At 34.1% G+C, this 16190-nt stretch overlaps 1 protein-coding gene and 1 pseudogene across 2 annotated transcripts; one reads left to right on the plus strand and one right to left on the minus strand.

Moving 5' to 3' along the window:
• The first annotated feature begins 220 nt into the window (after positions 1–220).
• Positions 221–4761, plus strand: LOC132181161 (pyruvate kinase family protein). The gene is given in 7 exon segments (XM_088513618.1): positions 221–313; positions 447–540; positions 1180–1583; positions 2280–2530; positions 2533–2781; positions 2784–3921; positions 4531–4761. Coding segments are annotated over 6 exon segments (2223 nt in total). The 5' UTR covers positions 221–313; positions 447–495; the 3' UTR covers positions 4667–4761.
• Positions 4762–7529: 2768 nt separating this feature from the next.
• Positions 7530–16165, minus strand: LOC132181169 (cyclic nucleotide-gated ion channel 1-like; annotated as a pseudogene). The gene is made up of 8 exons (XR_015911457.1): positions 16048–16165; positions 12722–12827; positions 11313–11733; positions 10492–10704; positions 9911–10188; positions 9677–9788; positions 8511–8762; positions 7530–8129 (listed from the first exon to the last, which is right to left on the minus strand). The product of XR_015911457.1 is annotated as a cyclic nucleotide-gated ion channel 1-like (transcript).
• Between the last annotated feature and the right edge of the window lie 25 nt (positions 16166–16190).

Consider the following 16190-nt stretch of genomic DNA (forward strand, 5'->3'; position numbering starts at 1 on the left):
CTAATTATATTTCTTGGTAATCACAACTCACGCACCACACGATGCGAAAATTAGACCGTCCCATAGGTAATTGTACTTCCAGTTTTTATTTTTTATTTTTTATTTTTATTTATTTTAAATAAAAGTTTAAATCAACAAAAAAGTTGTAGATTATGCCACGTATTGACTCTTGACCGAATCTGGCAGACTGCCACGCTCACTCCACAGTCCCCCCTCTCCATGCCCGCTGCCTCGTATCATTTTCCCTTGCAGTTTCTCGAGAAACAGGCGCAGCTCCGCGGACTTTCTGGTTTCTGTCTGGAATGCTCCAAAGGTACCATTTTCTGTTTCTTTCTGTCTCAAAAAACGAAGGATTTTCTTTTGATTTCGAGGAATGTATTGCGAATTCTCTCTTGATTATTGCGAATTCTCAAGGGTATGAAAGCAGGTTAATTTGTTTGTGTTAGGTGGTCTTGGCAGGTCCATAATCTGCATGTTCGCTGATTTTGGCCAATAATGACGACGCTGGGTGCACTTTCAGTTTGTGTGGTTGCTAACCAGGTGACTATCCCAAACCATGTAATTTGCCCCTTTGCCCTCAATGCAATTCAACATCCATAATTTATTGCCGTATATGTACATAATCTGTTGACGTATTTGTATGTTTTTGTTTACATAACCATGTTCATATAGTTAGACACAAAATATTGCAGATAGGATGATTTAAGCGAACCATGAATATAAGTTTGTTAGATTTCAACCTGACCACCTATATGAAGGCTATTTATTTTTCTTCCAGTCTATGATAACGCATTCATGAAAAAATGACTACTTGAACGGTTGAGAGGTAGATATTAGATAGTAATGTTGGAATTGGTGATTACTGGATGGTGATATGTTTATCAGCAAAATCAAGTGGTATGGGATGTTGATGCTTTTGATGGATATTTCAGTATTACTTGTACCTTTAGCCAATTATCACCTTTCTGGAAGTGATGTAAATGGTGTTATTGAATGCTTTAGCCAATTGTCACCTTTCTGGAAGTGATGTAAATGGTGTTATTGAATGCTTTAGCCTGTACCTTTATTTGAACTTGTTTCCTCCCTTCAATGTGTTCAGGTAGTGTAACATTCATGTGTCATTTGAATTTTATGGATTTCAAAAGCAGTGAAGTTCTCAGTGAATCTTCTGCTTTGCAGGCCATTCAAACAGCTAATCTCATACAATCTACACCCTCCAACGTAAGGGGGGAGCTCAAACATCTACCATGTGGATTTCATGTGAAACAGCCAGCTCATAATGTTCAAATATTAGCCACACAAGGGAGAAATCAAAGGCCAAGGACTTTAGGTTTTTCTGTTCCAAATGAAAAGAATAAAGCAGATAGGGGCAGTTCATATGCTTTCGCTGATGATCACAATGAGCATTCCAAGGATCCAGATGTGGTAGCTCTTGCCTCTAGTTTAAGCTCACAAGCCTACTTTTATCCAAGTTCTAAGCACCCAGGAAACCGAGGATCCCTTCTTGACAAGCTAAAGGCAGTTCACTTACATGTATTAGCATCAGAACAATGCAATGCTTCCCGGCTTGAACTATGCCATAGGTACATCTAGCATTTTTTGTTAGCATTTTTTTTTTTTTTTTTTTTTCAAAAAAGAGTCTGGAGTAAAATTTTGTCTGGGGACACCAAAACAACTGACCCTACAATATGTCTCCACTCTCGTAAACCATTGAAGATGTACCTTACTGGAACTTTTCATTGGAATTTAATACGCGAAAGTTTCTTCTTTTTTTTTTTTTTTTTTTTTTTTTTTTTTTTTCAGGTAGACTCAAGATTTTCTACTTTTCGACTTTTTAATCTAGTTCTATATTACATGCGTTTGCATCTGTATTATTAGACTAATGGTCCTTTACATGGATGTGCTGTGGCCCAAATTCAACCATTTGTGGACTACAAGTATCCTCATCCCGTACCATTTATCACTCCTGTAACTAAATAATTTAAGCAACTACATTGATGGTTTAAATGTTATTTATCGGTCTGAACAAGAGGTTCGTTGATTTCTTGATCATCCTAATAACTTCAGCATCTGTTTTTGCAATTTGGTCAAATTAATTTACTGTGTGAGGCAATACATTGCAGAACAGGGGAAAATGTTCACAGAGCAAATAGGCTATATCTTTTTCTTTTAAAAATCAGCTCCTGTTTACTCTTTCTTGACATACATATTTCCTGTATACTTCAAGTTTCTTGTTTTGTAAGTACATTCTAAATATGCATTTTTTTTTTACCTCGCAGAAATTACTTGGTCAGTGCAACAAATTTAATACATTACCTGGCACTGAAATGTCTTGATCTAGAGAAGCTCCAAGAAGATCTCTCTTCTGTTGGTCTTTTCAATTTGGAGACTATCAATTCTAATGTTCTTGCAAGTCTTACTGCAGGGATCCAATTGCTAGAAAATTTGAAATCTAACACCGAGAAGATCAAAGAGAATACTGCTCCAGGGATCGACTCTCAAAAAAGACTGGACCAACAAAAGAACGAGAAGTCACAATACGTACAATGAAGAAGAAGGCATTGTCTAATAGCGAGTTATTATTGGGTCCACTACAAGATGACATAAATACTCATATAATGGTAACAGTTGGCCAAGAAGCTATTGAGAGTGATACACTTATAACCAACCTTATCAAGACGGGGACCTCTATTATATGGATTAATTGCGCACATGGAAACCCAAGTGTTTGGAGAGAGATAATCAGAAGGGTGAAAAAAAGCTCTCAAAAGCTGGAGAAACCAGCCAAATTCTCATGGATTAAGTTGGACCTAAGCTCTGAACAGGCAAACTGATGCCTGGTCCATGTATGGTAAAGATATCTCCCAACAAAAATGCTACCGGAAATATGAGCGTCCCTGCTCAAGTGTGGCTGTGTCATAAAGGCATTCCTCCTGCTCATTTAACTCCTGATGCAGTTCTCTTCATAGATAACCAAAAATTTCTGAGCATGCTCCGGGTAGGTGATACTGTGGGATTCCATGATGTTAGGGGAAGGAAACGGATGCTTAAGATTTCTTAGAGGTTTGATGTCTTTTCTGGCACTGGGTATGTTGCTGAGTGTACTAGGACTGCTTATGTTGAATCTGGAACTAAATTGCATGTTAAGAGAAAAAATGGGAAGTTCCATATTGGACGAGTAGTGGATGTCTCTGCCATAGATCCGCTTATAAGATTGAGAGTTGGAGACTTACTAGTAATATCCAGAGAGAGCTTATGTGAACAGGATGAATTGCCTGGGCCAACATGTGGTGCTCATAGAATAGGTTGTTCTTCTGGCTTTCTATTTGATTCTGTCAAAATTGAAGATCCCATTGCTTTTGATGATGGAAAGATTTGGGGAGTAATCCAGGGAACTAGTATCTCCGAGATTCTTGTCTCAATCACTCATGCTGGTCCAAGAGATGCTAAGCTTGGATATGAGAAATCCATCAACTTTCCAGAGAGCAATGTATGGGTTGAAGGCCTCACTTCCAAGGATCTTATGGATCTTGATTTTGTTGCTGCTCATGCTGACATGGTTGGGGTTTCATTTGTCCGAGATGTTCATGATATTGTCATGCTCCACCAAGAATTGGAGAAGCGGAAGCTTCGGAACCTAGGAATTGTTCTCAAGATTGAGACAAAGAGTGCATTTGAGAAATTGCCTCTCATGCTGTTGGAGGCAATGAAGTCTCCCATTCCTCTAGGGGTGATGATTGCTAGAGGAGATCTTGCGGTTGAGTGTGGGTGGGAAAAGTTGGCTGATATGCAAGAGGAAATTCTATCTGTTTGTGGCGCTGCGCACATTCTGGTTATTTGGACAAGTCAAGTCCTGGAGTCATTTGTCAAGTCTGGTGTGCCTGCCAGAGCTGAGATAACCGATGTGGCCAATGGAAGGAGGCAAGTGTGACTTACTATTTCATTTACCAGTCCATTTGCTCTAAAGTTGCATGAGTATTAACTGTATTATTAATTTCTTCTTTGTGATTGCTAGGTGCTTGCAGATATTGTTGTTTGTCACATATACAGCTAAACTTTGAATTTCCATGTTAGCCTTTAGATGATAACATTGATAACTTCCTAGAGATTACTACTGTTCTTCAAGTCCATTGCTTGGTTTTGGTGATGAAATTCATTTTTGTTGGTCCCAGAGCCTATATTGCTATGTCAAACTATCATTTTCAATACCCTATATGAATCCTACTCCTTATCCAATGCTGGGCAATAATTACTATAATTCTCTCATAGCAGTTGTCCACGATATTCTTTTAACCCCTTGTTTTGTTTGCGTATATGCGCTACTCCTTATCCAATGCTGGGCAATAATTACTATAATTCTCTCATAGCATTTGTCCACGATATTCTTTTAACCCCTTTTTTTGTTTGCGTATATGCGCATGTGCATGCATGTGTGTTTTGTTTTCTTTCCCCCCATCCTTTTTGCCGGGTAAAAATGCACATAAATTTAAATTCTGAATGGGATTAAAGGGTTTATGATTTGGTATGCAGGGCAAGTTGCATCATGTTGAACAAAGGAAAACATATTGTGGAGGCTGTTTCATTCTTGAATGGGATCTTACTAAGAAGCTCCATAAAGATGAAGGAAGAATTGGAGCCTCTTATACTGTCTGGCCACCTGTTTTAGTGTAAGCCCATCTGCTCATATTCAGTAGATAATTCTCCTTGTATTATATGCAGCAACATTCGAGGGTCTCAATCCATACATATTCCTTGCTTACATCAAAGTCCTTTTTTTTTTTAAAAAAAAAATTGCTTATTTTTTATGTGCAGTAGTAATCAATTTGCACCTGCATTTGGCATGTGGAAACCCTGATCAATTATTTGCTTGGATTGATTATTATTAGCATAGTTTTTGGGGTTTTAGTTGGCCAGGGAGAGATTATCCATCTGGGCTACAATTGATAAAAAAATGTGTAGTGTTGGGCGTTTGTAGCTATTGTTCGACTTGTGACAGATATCAGAAACGGACGCGTTCTATATATTGACAGACAACGGGCTTGTGACATATCCAGTAGAAGTTGAGCACAAATTTGAAAATTGAACTATATTCTGAACTTGACTCAAGCGTTCTTCTTTACTTGTTTGCTCTTTGAATGTTTTTTTTTTTTTTTTTTTTTTGGGCACCCATTTACGGCGCTTAAGAAAAAAGAACATGTTGTGTTGAGCCATCTGAATTACATATATGTTGTTATGGCATGTTGCTCTATGGATGTGCCGCCCCATCTCATTTGTACACCTAAGAAGGCATCTACCACATGCTTGGTTCTATTCATTGAGGCCATCTTAGAAGCTCCAAGATTAGTACATAAAACAACATATGAAAAAAAGAAGAGGGAAAACTTCACTCACTTTGAACTTTCATCACTTTTGTAATCATTTCACTAAAGTTTAAAAACCCTCAATTTAATGTATCAAACTTTTAATTTTTTGCAATGTCACTCATTCATTAAGTTTTTCCGTTAAAGCTTGTTAATATTTCCAAAATATTCCTGTTTTTTTTTTTAATAAAAAATTGAAAGGATTCAAGTGTTGGTATTTTTGCAATAAATATTGACTAATGCTTGAATGTTTGCAATTTTTTTCTTTTTTAAAAAGGGGGTATTTTGGTCATTTTGACACCTTTTCTTAGGATTTAATGGAAAAATTTAACGGAGTGGTCACATTGCAAAAAACTAGAAGTTTTATATACTAAATTGAGAATTTTTAAAGTTTAAAAGCTCCTGGATTATCTGGTAATTGGTTCTGACGGGTGGGGTCAATTACCCGTAGGAGTTTGATTAACGGTGAGGATTGTTGTACAATATGCATTTGCGATGTGCAATTAATCTGAGTAATGTTCTCCTACGTTATAAAAAAAAAAAAAAAAAAAAAAAATTGCAAAAGTATTGCAAAAGTAAAAGAAATTCGTGAGGAACATACAATTCTCAAACAATTTGGAATATCATTTATTGTTATTTGTAAATATTTATATTTTGTTCTCTACTCTTACCATTCACTGAAAACGACTAGCAACCACAATCAATAGAAAAAACTAGTGGAGTGACTCGATGGACATTAATGTCACACTTACGCCACTGTTTAAATCCAAGCAATGTTCCCCTTCCCTGTTTTCCCATATTTGCTTAGGAAAAAAAAAAAATCCAAGCAATGTCTTGTACGTAGGAGGTAGGATTGAATAGAGATTCAAAACAATTTTGTGTTTGGATCGGTAACAATTCGTACGACAAATGTGAGGTAATTTTTATAAGGTTTATCTTTTTAAACAAGTTTTGGGCAACCTGCTTATTTGTTTGGGCAAAAGACCCCATAAAAGTTCTCACATTTATTAATTGCTAGGAATCTATATCCCATGAGAAATAGCATCGCATCAATGTTTCTCCCTTATTGAGAAACATAGTTATGCTTTCTGTAGTGAATTGGCTTGAGAAACAATGCAAAAGTTCAACAATCCTCTTTTGAACCTTCATATCTAGTTTAAATACATAGGAAGAATAATGAGAAAATTCCAATACTCAATAAGTAATGTACTAGATACATTTCCCAACCAACTTTGGATTTTTGTTTTCTATTTTTTTAACCAAGACCAATCTAAAAATTGGTTGAAACTACCACATTAATTAGCATTAATGTAAAATAGTTGTAAAATAAAAATAAGATAAAGTTCACTTAACCCCTTTAAATTACCACCCAAATGACAATCTACCCCCTAAACTATCAATTGCAACAATTTACCCCATAAACTACCAAAACAATGACAATGTACCTCCAATGCTAGTAAAATGATGAAATTACCTTTATAGAATTTTCAATAAGACAAAAATACTCTTAAAAATTTGAAAGAAAATTAAATTTTAGTATTTTTTTTTTAAAAAAAAATTAGTAAGGGTAATTTCATCATTTTTTTTAAAATTGGGGGTACATTGTCATTTTTTTAGTAGTTTGAAGGGTAAATTGTCGCAATTGATAGTTTAGGGGGTAGATTGTCATTGGGGTAGTAGTTTGAGGGGGTTAAGTGGACTTTACCCATAAAAATATCATTTCTAGCATTACGCATATCTAATAATTAAAAAGTAAAGAAACTATATTTTTACTACACAACTATTAAACATTCTAATGTGACGGTCCTAATCAAACCTTGGACCAATTTTTGTAAAAAGAAAAAAGGAAAAAAATCTAAGAGTTAGTTGAAATTGCTACATCAATATTGTGAGATATTTTTAGATAAAAATTTAGCATATAACATTACTCATAATTATATGAGGGCCAATTCCTAAAACCTAAACCCTATACAATTATAGATTATGAAACGGAATTTAATATGAAGAACTAATAAAGACTTTATTGTGTAAACAAAAACATCTCGAAAAGGAGGTACAAATTAAGATGACTAGAAGAAAAAAAAAAAAAAAAAAACCATGATCCGGATGCTGATGTGGCAATTAATTTAATCAGCATATTGCACCATACAACTAGCAACTTAACACAATTGGGGAAGGATCTCCCTATATAGCCCTTCCTTTGTTTGTATTTGCTAAAAAAAAACTTAACACAAAGACCTTCAGAACAAGTGTGGCACTGCTGGTCTTGAAGCACAAACAATGACAGCCAGTATTGTTCTGCTTAAGCCTTTTTGGGAGGATTTTCATTCTTCCTTTCATTAAGGCGCCTGCGAACTGCTTGTGCAAAGCCTTTTGCAGCAGAAGTTGCTTGGGATTGCCTGACAACCAGATTTTTCAAGTTATTGGCTGTTAAAGCAAAGGCTTCAACTTTTGTAAGGGCTTTGACAGTTTTGGTGGAGATTGGGAGGTCGGATAGTCTGGGTGAGAAGGAGCTGTTGAACCCCCACTTTAGAACTTGTTCTCCGTAGAATTGACCCTTTCAATACACTCAGCGCCTGAGACGATTCCCTCACCATTCTCACCATTACTAGTTTTGAAGCAACATACACTGCCTTGCGTGATGAAGAGCATCGCAGTAAGTGGTTCTCCTTCTCGGAGAATATAGCTCTCCTCATTGTAGTACAATGGCTTGAGAGATTCGCAGATCAATCGCAGTAGATATTCACTTTCATTATTAAGACTTTGCACCTAGATTGCAAACAACGAGAATAAGTTTAATATAGAAATGATTACACGAGTGTGTATGGATAATATTCAACATCAAGCACTAAAACTACTTGCAATGGCCAATTAAGCCACTTCCATCATCGACATTAGTTTACTCTCTTCAAAGCAAAGAGTACTGTCAACGGTCTTCAACATGAATGCTAAAATGGGGTTTTTGGATCATGAACAACAACACCTTAAATATCAATTCAATTCTTTAAAGTCGTCTTGTTTATCCATTTTTATACTAAATTTACACATTTCCAACTTTTTATTTTTTATTACATTCTCCCAAAGAGAAAATTATTATATATATATTTTTCAAAAGCTTAAAAGAAAAAGAAGAAGAAGAAGAAGACTCACCTTTTTTAGCAGAGGTAAGCAAAGATGACGCTTAATCTCCTTTACAAGATTTATATTAGAAAGATGAGGGATCGGTTTCTCTGTATCAAAATCTTTATTTTCTTTCAGTCGGTGCTGTATACAAGAGATGATCCGCTCTTTCATTTCATCAGGAAGCTTGTTTCTAGACATCCATAACTTTATGTCTAATTCTTTACGTTTCATATTTTGTGTAATCTCCTCCGACTTCACAGTTGCTATCTGCATGTATGTCTATCACACAAGAAGTTCGGTTTATCAAATTGTAAAAAAAATGATGAATTTAATTATTTATAATAATATTTTAATACTAAAACATACGATTGACCTTCTCATAATTAAGATTGTAATGTATAAAAAAATTTAACTATCAAAATTAGTAATTAATAAATCTTTTGTTGAATTTCAGAAATTTTTGAATCTACAATATTTCTGCACAAAAATTAGTCTATGTAGAAAACTTTAAACTCTTATTAGCCTTTGGAAAAATAGAAGTAACACAAATTACATGGTCTAAGCTTAAAAAATAAAAAATAAAATTCTAATACACTTTCCCAATCGAGAAGGCCGAACACTTTTTGCTAGTTCGTGCCTTATGGCCTCCTTGTAACAGCTTGCACATGGTAAGCAATGAAGTTATAGTCGTAGCAGTGTCTTTCTTAAGAGAATAAATTATAAATAATTAATTGCTCCTCCCCTAAAGAATGTGGACTTGGATCCTCTCCATTTCAAATGAAATTGAGATAAACAAGTTAATTATTTTTAGGGAGATAATTTTATCATTTTTTTTTTTTAACAAACATGTTCTTTTAAAACAACTAAATGGATCACCTCCATTTGATTGAAATGGAGAGGATCCTTCTCCAAGGAATGCTAAGCTGAGCTGACACTAGTGATATGGCTTGAAAGTCAATGACCACAGAGACAGATCTGGGAGCCACACAGTGGTCACTACAGATCTTGCAGCCATATAGTCGATCTAGACTCTAGATACAGATTTCAGATTTGTCCACTCACAGCAAGTGCATGTTGTGTCCTTCTATGCATACAGAGACCATCTGATCTAACGCTCACACGCCTAATTAAATGAATAAGAGGACTGAATCTTAAAAAAATAAAAATAAAATAAAAAAAATGTCGAGCACAACCTGCACAGTACCGATGAAGTACAAAAACAATAGCAAACCAAAGATCGAAATATAAGCTGAGAAGCAGTTTTCCAAGAAAGAGGTACTCGTTTGAAGGTTTTGACCAAGAGAACTGCAAGATTGGAGAATTATATATAATGTATAAGATAATAACCTAAATCAATGTGTAACATTATATGCTTATTGATAATAACCAATTATTATAGAGCGACAAAGAGTCTAATATGTGCAAACCTCAAATTTCGGAGGCCCCACCAGAAACCGTGCATGATCTTTGAAAGAATATTTGTGGACGAGATAATACCAGATTGATGGGCTTCAAGAAATATTCCAAAGTCAAATGTTGTATTTGATGATTGTACAGGACAATCATCACCTAAAAATGTGTAATTTCTTAAATTGCGACCACATTTAAAAGAACTTAGCGTGCATCCAATATGATTTTCACAAGCTGTGTGCCAGCAAACGGTCTCTCGTTGGACAGAGAAAAAGTACCAAAAGGCACCAAGTACCTAAAAGACCAGCAAGTTTGAGAAGAAAAGAATTCAGCTGATTATTTTCTAGATAATCCCCATATATACATTTTTTTGGGCTCTTTATACCCGAATTACAAAAGACAACTAGTCATTACAATTGAATAAGCATAAGTTACAATTATACCTGGATAAAAAAAGAATGAGCACAATTGAAAAATATTCACAAGGTATGCTTGTGATTAATTATCGAAGTATTTTCATTTGAAATGTAAAGTTTTAAGAAGAAATCCGACGAAAGACTGAGAAAAAAAATAAAGATGGGTTAATCAATAATCTTACATGGCTGGCAAGGAAGTATAGAAAAATATAAAATGCAGCTTTAATCCATACTCTTCTAGCAAGTTCTCTGGAACTTTTGATAAGATTCCTCCATGATAGGTAGATTCGGAGAACTCTTGGCCCATATTGCAACATAACAAATACGTGTAGGAACTTCCTTGCGTCCAAAAATTTTGAGCTTCTCATTTTTGAAAATATTATTGGAACTGAAACCTGGACAAATTACAACGAGCAGCATACGTAAGATCTTCTTATGCATGTATGACATTGTTTGTTCAAACAACATATATAGGATGTGTAACTGAGTGGGAATGAATCCACGTGTATATATATCTATACATTGCAACTACGAACACTTCGACAAAAAAAAAAGGGGGAAAAATGTTCTTTAGCCCTCCAAACTATCACCAATTTTACAATATTTATTCTCGCATACTATACCATTGCGTGTCAAATTATACATTTTTTGTATTTTTCTCTCCAAAATACATTTGAAGTTATTAATAAATAAAATCTAAAAAAAAAACATTTAAAAAAAAATAAAAATAAAAGGGGCTAATTAAAGGGTCATCCCTTTTTGGTGTTTTTAGTTTTTTTTTTTTTTTAATAATTTTAAATGTTCAAATGGCTATCTTTAATAAATTTAAGGATATTTTGGGAAGACAAATGTAAAAGTACCTAATTTGATATATGGTGGTAATATGGGAGACCCTAATATCACTGTTTAAAGTCTAAAGGTTTAAGTACAAAATAAGTAATGGTTTAGGGATATATTCACAAAAAACAGTACTTTTAGGAAGAAAAAAAAAATTCCCTAATACCTGTGGGATTGGAAGAATAGCGAGGATGTCAATTGCGAAGTACGTCTTCAAGTACCTCTTTGCTATTAACCGAGCATTTGTAACAATCTCAGTTCGTCCAGATATACGGCTAGCGTTCTCATCTATATAAGGACAAACAAATTCCAAAATGATATTCGCAAAATAAATTATATCGAAGACCGATCGCAAACAAATAGCTGTGATCTGTAATCTTCTGTCTAGCGCAACACACTTGTCAGCTTGGTTGATGACAGGAAGGTAAAAGAACAAAGGGTCAATTGATACTGCAATCACGCAAGACACTACAAACATCGCATGCCACTTAAAAATGAGCCCCGCCGTTGGGTCAAGATTTGTCTTGTTTCCTCCTAAATCAACTCCATCATCCTGGGAACCTAATTGCTTCTCAATATCTGACTTCCTGATCATCGAGCAGATCGAATATAACAAGCAAAAAACCATGTTAATATTTTTATATCATTTTCTTAATTTCTTAAAACTCATGTAGTAATAGTGGGACCAAATAGAATGTGTTAGATCCTATAATCTTAGGTGTGCTTACAATATAAAAAACATAGAGCCCCGTTGCATGAAAGTGCAAAAATAAAATTTGTTAGAGTAACGTTACACATACTTTCATTTTTTTTACACCAATTTCTTCACACTAAAAGATGACTTTTATAAGACCAATTTCTTCTCACCAATTTCTTCACAAAGATAGAGCCAATTTCTTCACATTCAAAGATGGTTTTTAAATTACCAGTATATTAAAATCTAATTAAATATTCATTACAAATTTAATGGTGATTTTAAAAAAGTGAGACTAATACTAGTGAAAGTGAGACTATACTATATGTAGCAATATTACTCAATTTGTTAATATGTTAGTATTTGCCTTTTGGCTTACTATATATCTCTCTTACAAACTTATTGATGTGGTAAGTGCCATTTGGTAAAGAAAAAAAAAACAATAGATTTAACTGATAATTAATACTAGCAAAAAATCACCTAATTAATTGTTAGGCAGATTGGTACCTTAAATGAGTCTTTTTAGTGAGTCAATAATAAAGTATATTAAGACACTACACAATAAGTCTATGAGTTTGGGCCCCACTATGCTATATGAACTACTCACACTTTTTACATCTTTTCAACGTAAAACTTCATCATTATATATATATACTCAATTTACGTGGAAAAAAATTGCATGATAAACGTGGATAGGTCAAACTTTTAGTTGTTACAAAGTAAGTTAATTAAGTAAAAATATATATACTTTGTAAGATGCCATAATGGTGCCTTCAGTCATACAGAATCAGTGAAAAATATTTACAAATTACAATGTTAATTGCCATATCAATCATGTAGAGGCAACTATAGTTAGCACATTGGAAGAAGAAGATGCTAACCTCTCCCTATTCTCTTGCCGACGCCCACGTTGACTCATAACTGACCTCCGAATTATCAATGACCCACGAACTTCTTTTATTGCCACAAAAGGCTGAATTTTGGTTCCTAAAAAATGAAAAATTGATTAGACGATACACCGTGTTTTATCTATTCTAAGTGCAACCTCCCCATATAGTGCACCATAGGAATTTTTTCAGGGAAGAAGCAAAAATAATTCACTGTAAAACTCTGCAGCATATGTACATGATAATGAAGAAACAAAGATTTTTAAAAAAATTAATTTTACCAATTTCAATAGAAATTGTAAGACCAAGAAAACAATGCCAATATTAGATGGATATTTAATTGGTAAAAGGAAACCCAAAATTAAAAATATATATTATTAAAAAAACCATTATCAAACATCGTAATATATAGCATGCCGGAAGTTGAGAAATAAAACTTGAAGAAAAAAAAAAAAAGAAAAGATAAAAAGTAAAAAATCGAACTTTCAGTATATATACTTTACTAGCTAGTTGATTAAAAGTAAATACGTGAGTTTAGAAAAAAAGGGTTTCTAGAGAGAGGGGCTCTGCCTTTTCTCTAGATGTTCCTTCTTCCATTTTTATGGTATCAGTATTCAGTGTCTTTTTTGTAGGCTTCACCGGTCTCCGTTTTTAATAGGTTGCTTTAGATTTAATTTGTAGATCTAGATGAGATCTATATCTAGATCTAGTCGCTTCAACCTTATATCTGATTATCCTCTTCAGTCAAAGCGTGTCTTCCGAAGGGATGTCTACGATGTCATGCTCCTCCACTGCTACTTGTGGGGTTTTTGTTTTTTATTTTATTTGTCCTGGCCTTCGGGTTGAGGATGAAATAGATCGGTGTGGCCCGTGTGGGTGCTTAACTCTCACAGTTGGATTTTTAGTTTCTTCTTGTTTTTTATTTATTTATTTTTGAGGTTAATAATTTTTTTGGTACTTCAGTTTTCACTTTTTTATTTTTTTTTCCCATAAGTTTTAAAACATGACAAATCTAGTACCCAACCTATGGGAAAAGACAAAATCAATACCTAATTCCATCAGCCCTACTTAACGGAATTTTCACGTGTCACTCCCATAATATGACACGTGTCCTAAAAAGTAAAAATAATTAAAATTAAAAAAAAAAAGAAAAAAAAAAAGAGCTACCCTCTGTTTGGTTGCCGAGAAAACAATGGAAAGAATGTGTTGCCGAGTTGCCAAGAATTTATTTTTATTTCATATACTATTACATGTCCAAGTTCTTTCGGGTAATTTCAGAGACTAGTTCCGAGCTTTTTTTTGTTGATTTTTCTTTTTTGAAATTGATGTATTGATTTCTGAAATTTGCTAATATGCTCACCAGAAATCGTTCGAAAGTGTTAGGCCTGATATGCTGCTAGTTTTGGGAGATGTTTCGGCAAGAGGTTCAGAGTTAACAAGAGGGAAATGGGTTTCTGTGGTCCACCAGTTTCAGGGACTGTTAGGCCAGTTTCTGGGTCTTCCTTATCATGTCATTCTCGGTGACAGGGACGTCGGAGATTGTAGAGGGTTGAATGTGAAAATGGTTAATTGGGTCGCTGGTAATTTCCCAAGACTGAATTCGGCGTGTTGTGGTGCCTTTGAGATTAGTAACATCAGCTTCGTCTCGCTCAATGCTGTGGCTTTGCTTTGTGGGGACAATGATCTACGGTTTGGTGTTGAGAAAGTAGTGGAGAGAGAGCGTGTGGATTTGCAAATGGGAACTGAAGGCCCAACAGAAGCAATGAATGAGGGTGGCAAATTCAGGGAGATAGACCATAAATTTGGTTGGAGAGAGAATAGCATTTCATATGGGTCTGGTCCTGTTCTACTGCTTCACTTCCCTTTGCACCGTACAGCAGATGGAAACTGTGGTGGGGTTGACGCACCCCATAAAATTTTTACTTCTTTTTTTTTTTTAATTTTAATTTTTTTTTTTTAGGTTTAGTTTTTTTAATTATTATTATTATTATTATTATTTATTTTTAATTTTTAGGACACGTGTCGTATTAAGGGAGTGACACGTGAAAATTCAGTTAATTGGAATCGGTGAAATTAACGAAGGTAGTGATTCTATCTTTTCTCATAGGTTAGATACTAGATTTATACCATTTTAAAACTCAGGGAGGAAAAAATAAAAAAATAAAAACTCAAGTACCAAAAAAATTATTAACCCTTATTTTTTATTTGTATTTAGAATACTCATGTCCTAGATCTAGTTTGTACAAAGCAGAGCAGTTCCTTAAATATAATTGTATATGGATTAGCGGAAGCTTAGAATCATTTTTATAATTTTGTAACTTTCATAGCTTTTAGCTATAATTTTTTAGAGTTATATGTTCTATAATGTAAGAACTTTATGCTCATAAAATTTTATTAATGAAAGTTTCATATTTTTCAAAAAAAAAAATAGGGTAAATTCGTGAGTTCCTCTTTTCCCTTTCCCTATCACGAAGAAAAAAAAAACTAAATAAATAAATCAGTTTCTCTTCGTATTAAAGAATATGGCACAAAACTATATTTTGCTTCCATGTAAAAATATATTTCATACTACCTTTCATTACTTTTATTATTTTCTAAGTTTATGGTAAAAAACTATTTTTTAATTCCAATGAAAATATATTTCATAATACTTTTCGTTATCTTTTTTTATATTATTACAGTATTATTTATTTATAAAATACAAGTTTTTTACCTACTTTCACTTTTTTCACAAAATTCTAACACGATTATTATTATTATTTTTTTTTGCCATGTCCACACAAGAGGACATGAGGGAATTCAAACTAACGACCTTCACTGCATGAAGCGTAGTTTCCAATCGATTGAACTACCCTTTCAAACTCCAACACAATCCTTAATTAAAGTAAAAAAGATGAAAGAAGAAAAAATAAAGAAAAATATTTATATTAAAATAATATATAAGAACCAAAAGTGACTTCTTACAAATTGAAAAATACTGTAACAAGCTTTAAAGTTTAATTAAACGAAAAAAATCAGATGTAATTTTTGTAATTTTTTAAAAAAGTTTCGTAAAGAATGAAATAACATATAGGGGATCTAACTCTGGCCAAACAGCAACAAAAAGAAGCAACAATAAGAGAGGGAAAGAGGGAAAAACGGAGCTCCTCCCAGGCGGAAGCAAGGTTGGAGTCTGGTTTTCTCTTAGGCTAGGAGAGAGACGGTACAGGAGCCTTTTCATACACAAGCTTATATTTGACTTCTTGATAACAATAAATTTTACTCATTCATCCAAAAAATAGAAAGAGAAAATATGTACTTATATAAAGAGTGAATTAAACCTGATCAAGTCGAGAGCAACCGATCGAGCGAGCGAGACCAGCTTTGGACAAGCAAAGAGTGGCGGAGAGTGGGTTTACAGTAGGATTTAGGGCCGTACGTGCAGAAGGAGATGCAATATCCTCCGTGCCTTTTATATCCGGGT

Source organism: Corylus avellana, chromosome 2 (assembly GCF_965113065.1).
Source record: "Corylus avellana chromosome 2, dhCorAvel1.hap1.2, whole genome shotgun sequence".
NCBI classification, from domain to species: Eukaryota; Viridiplantae; Streptophyta; class Magnoliopsida; order Fagales; family Betulaceae; genus Corylus; species Corylus avellana.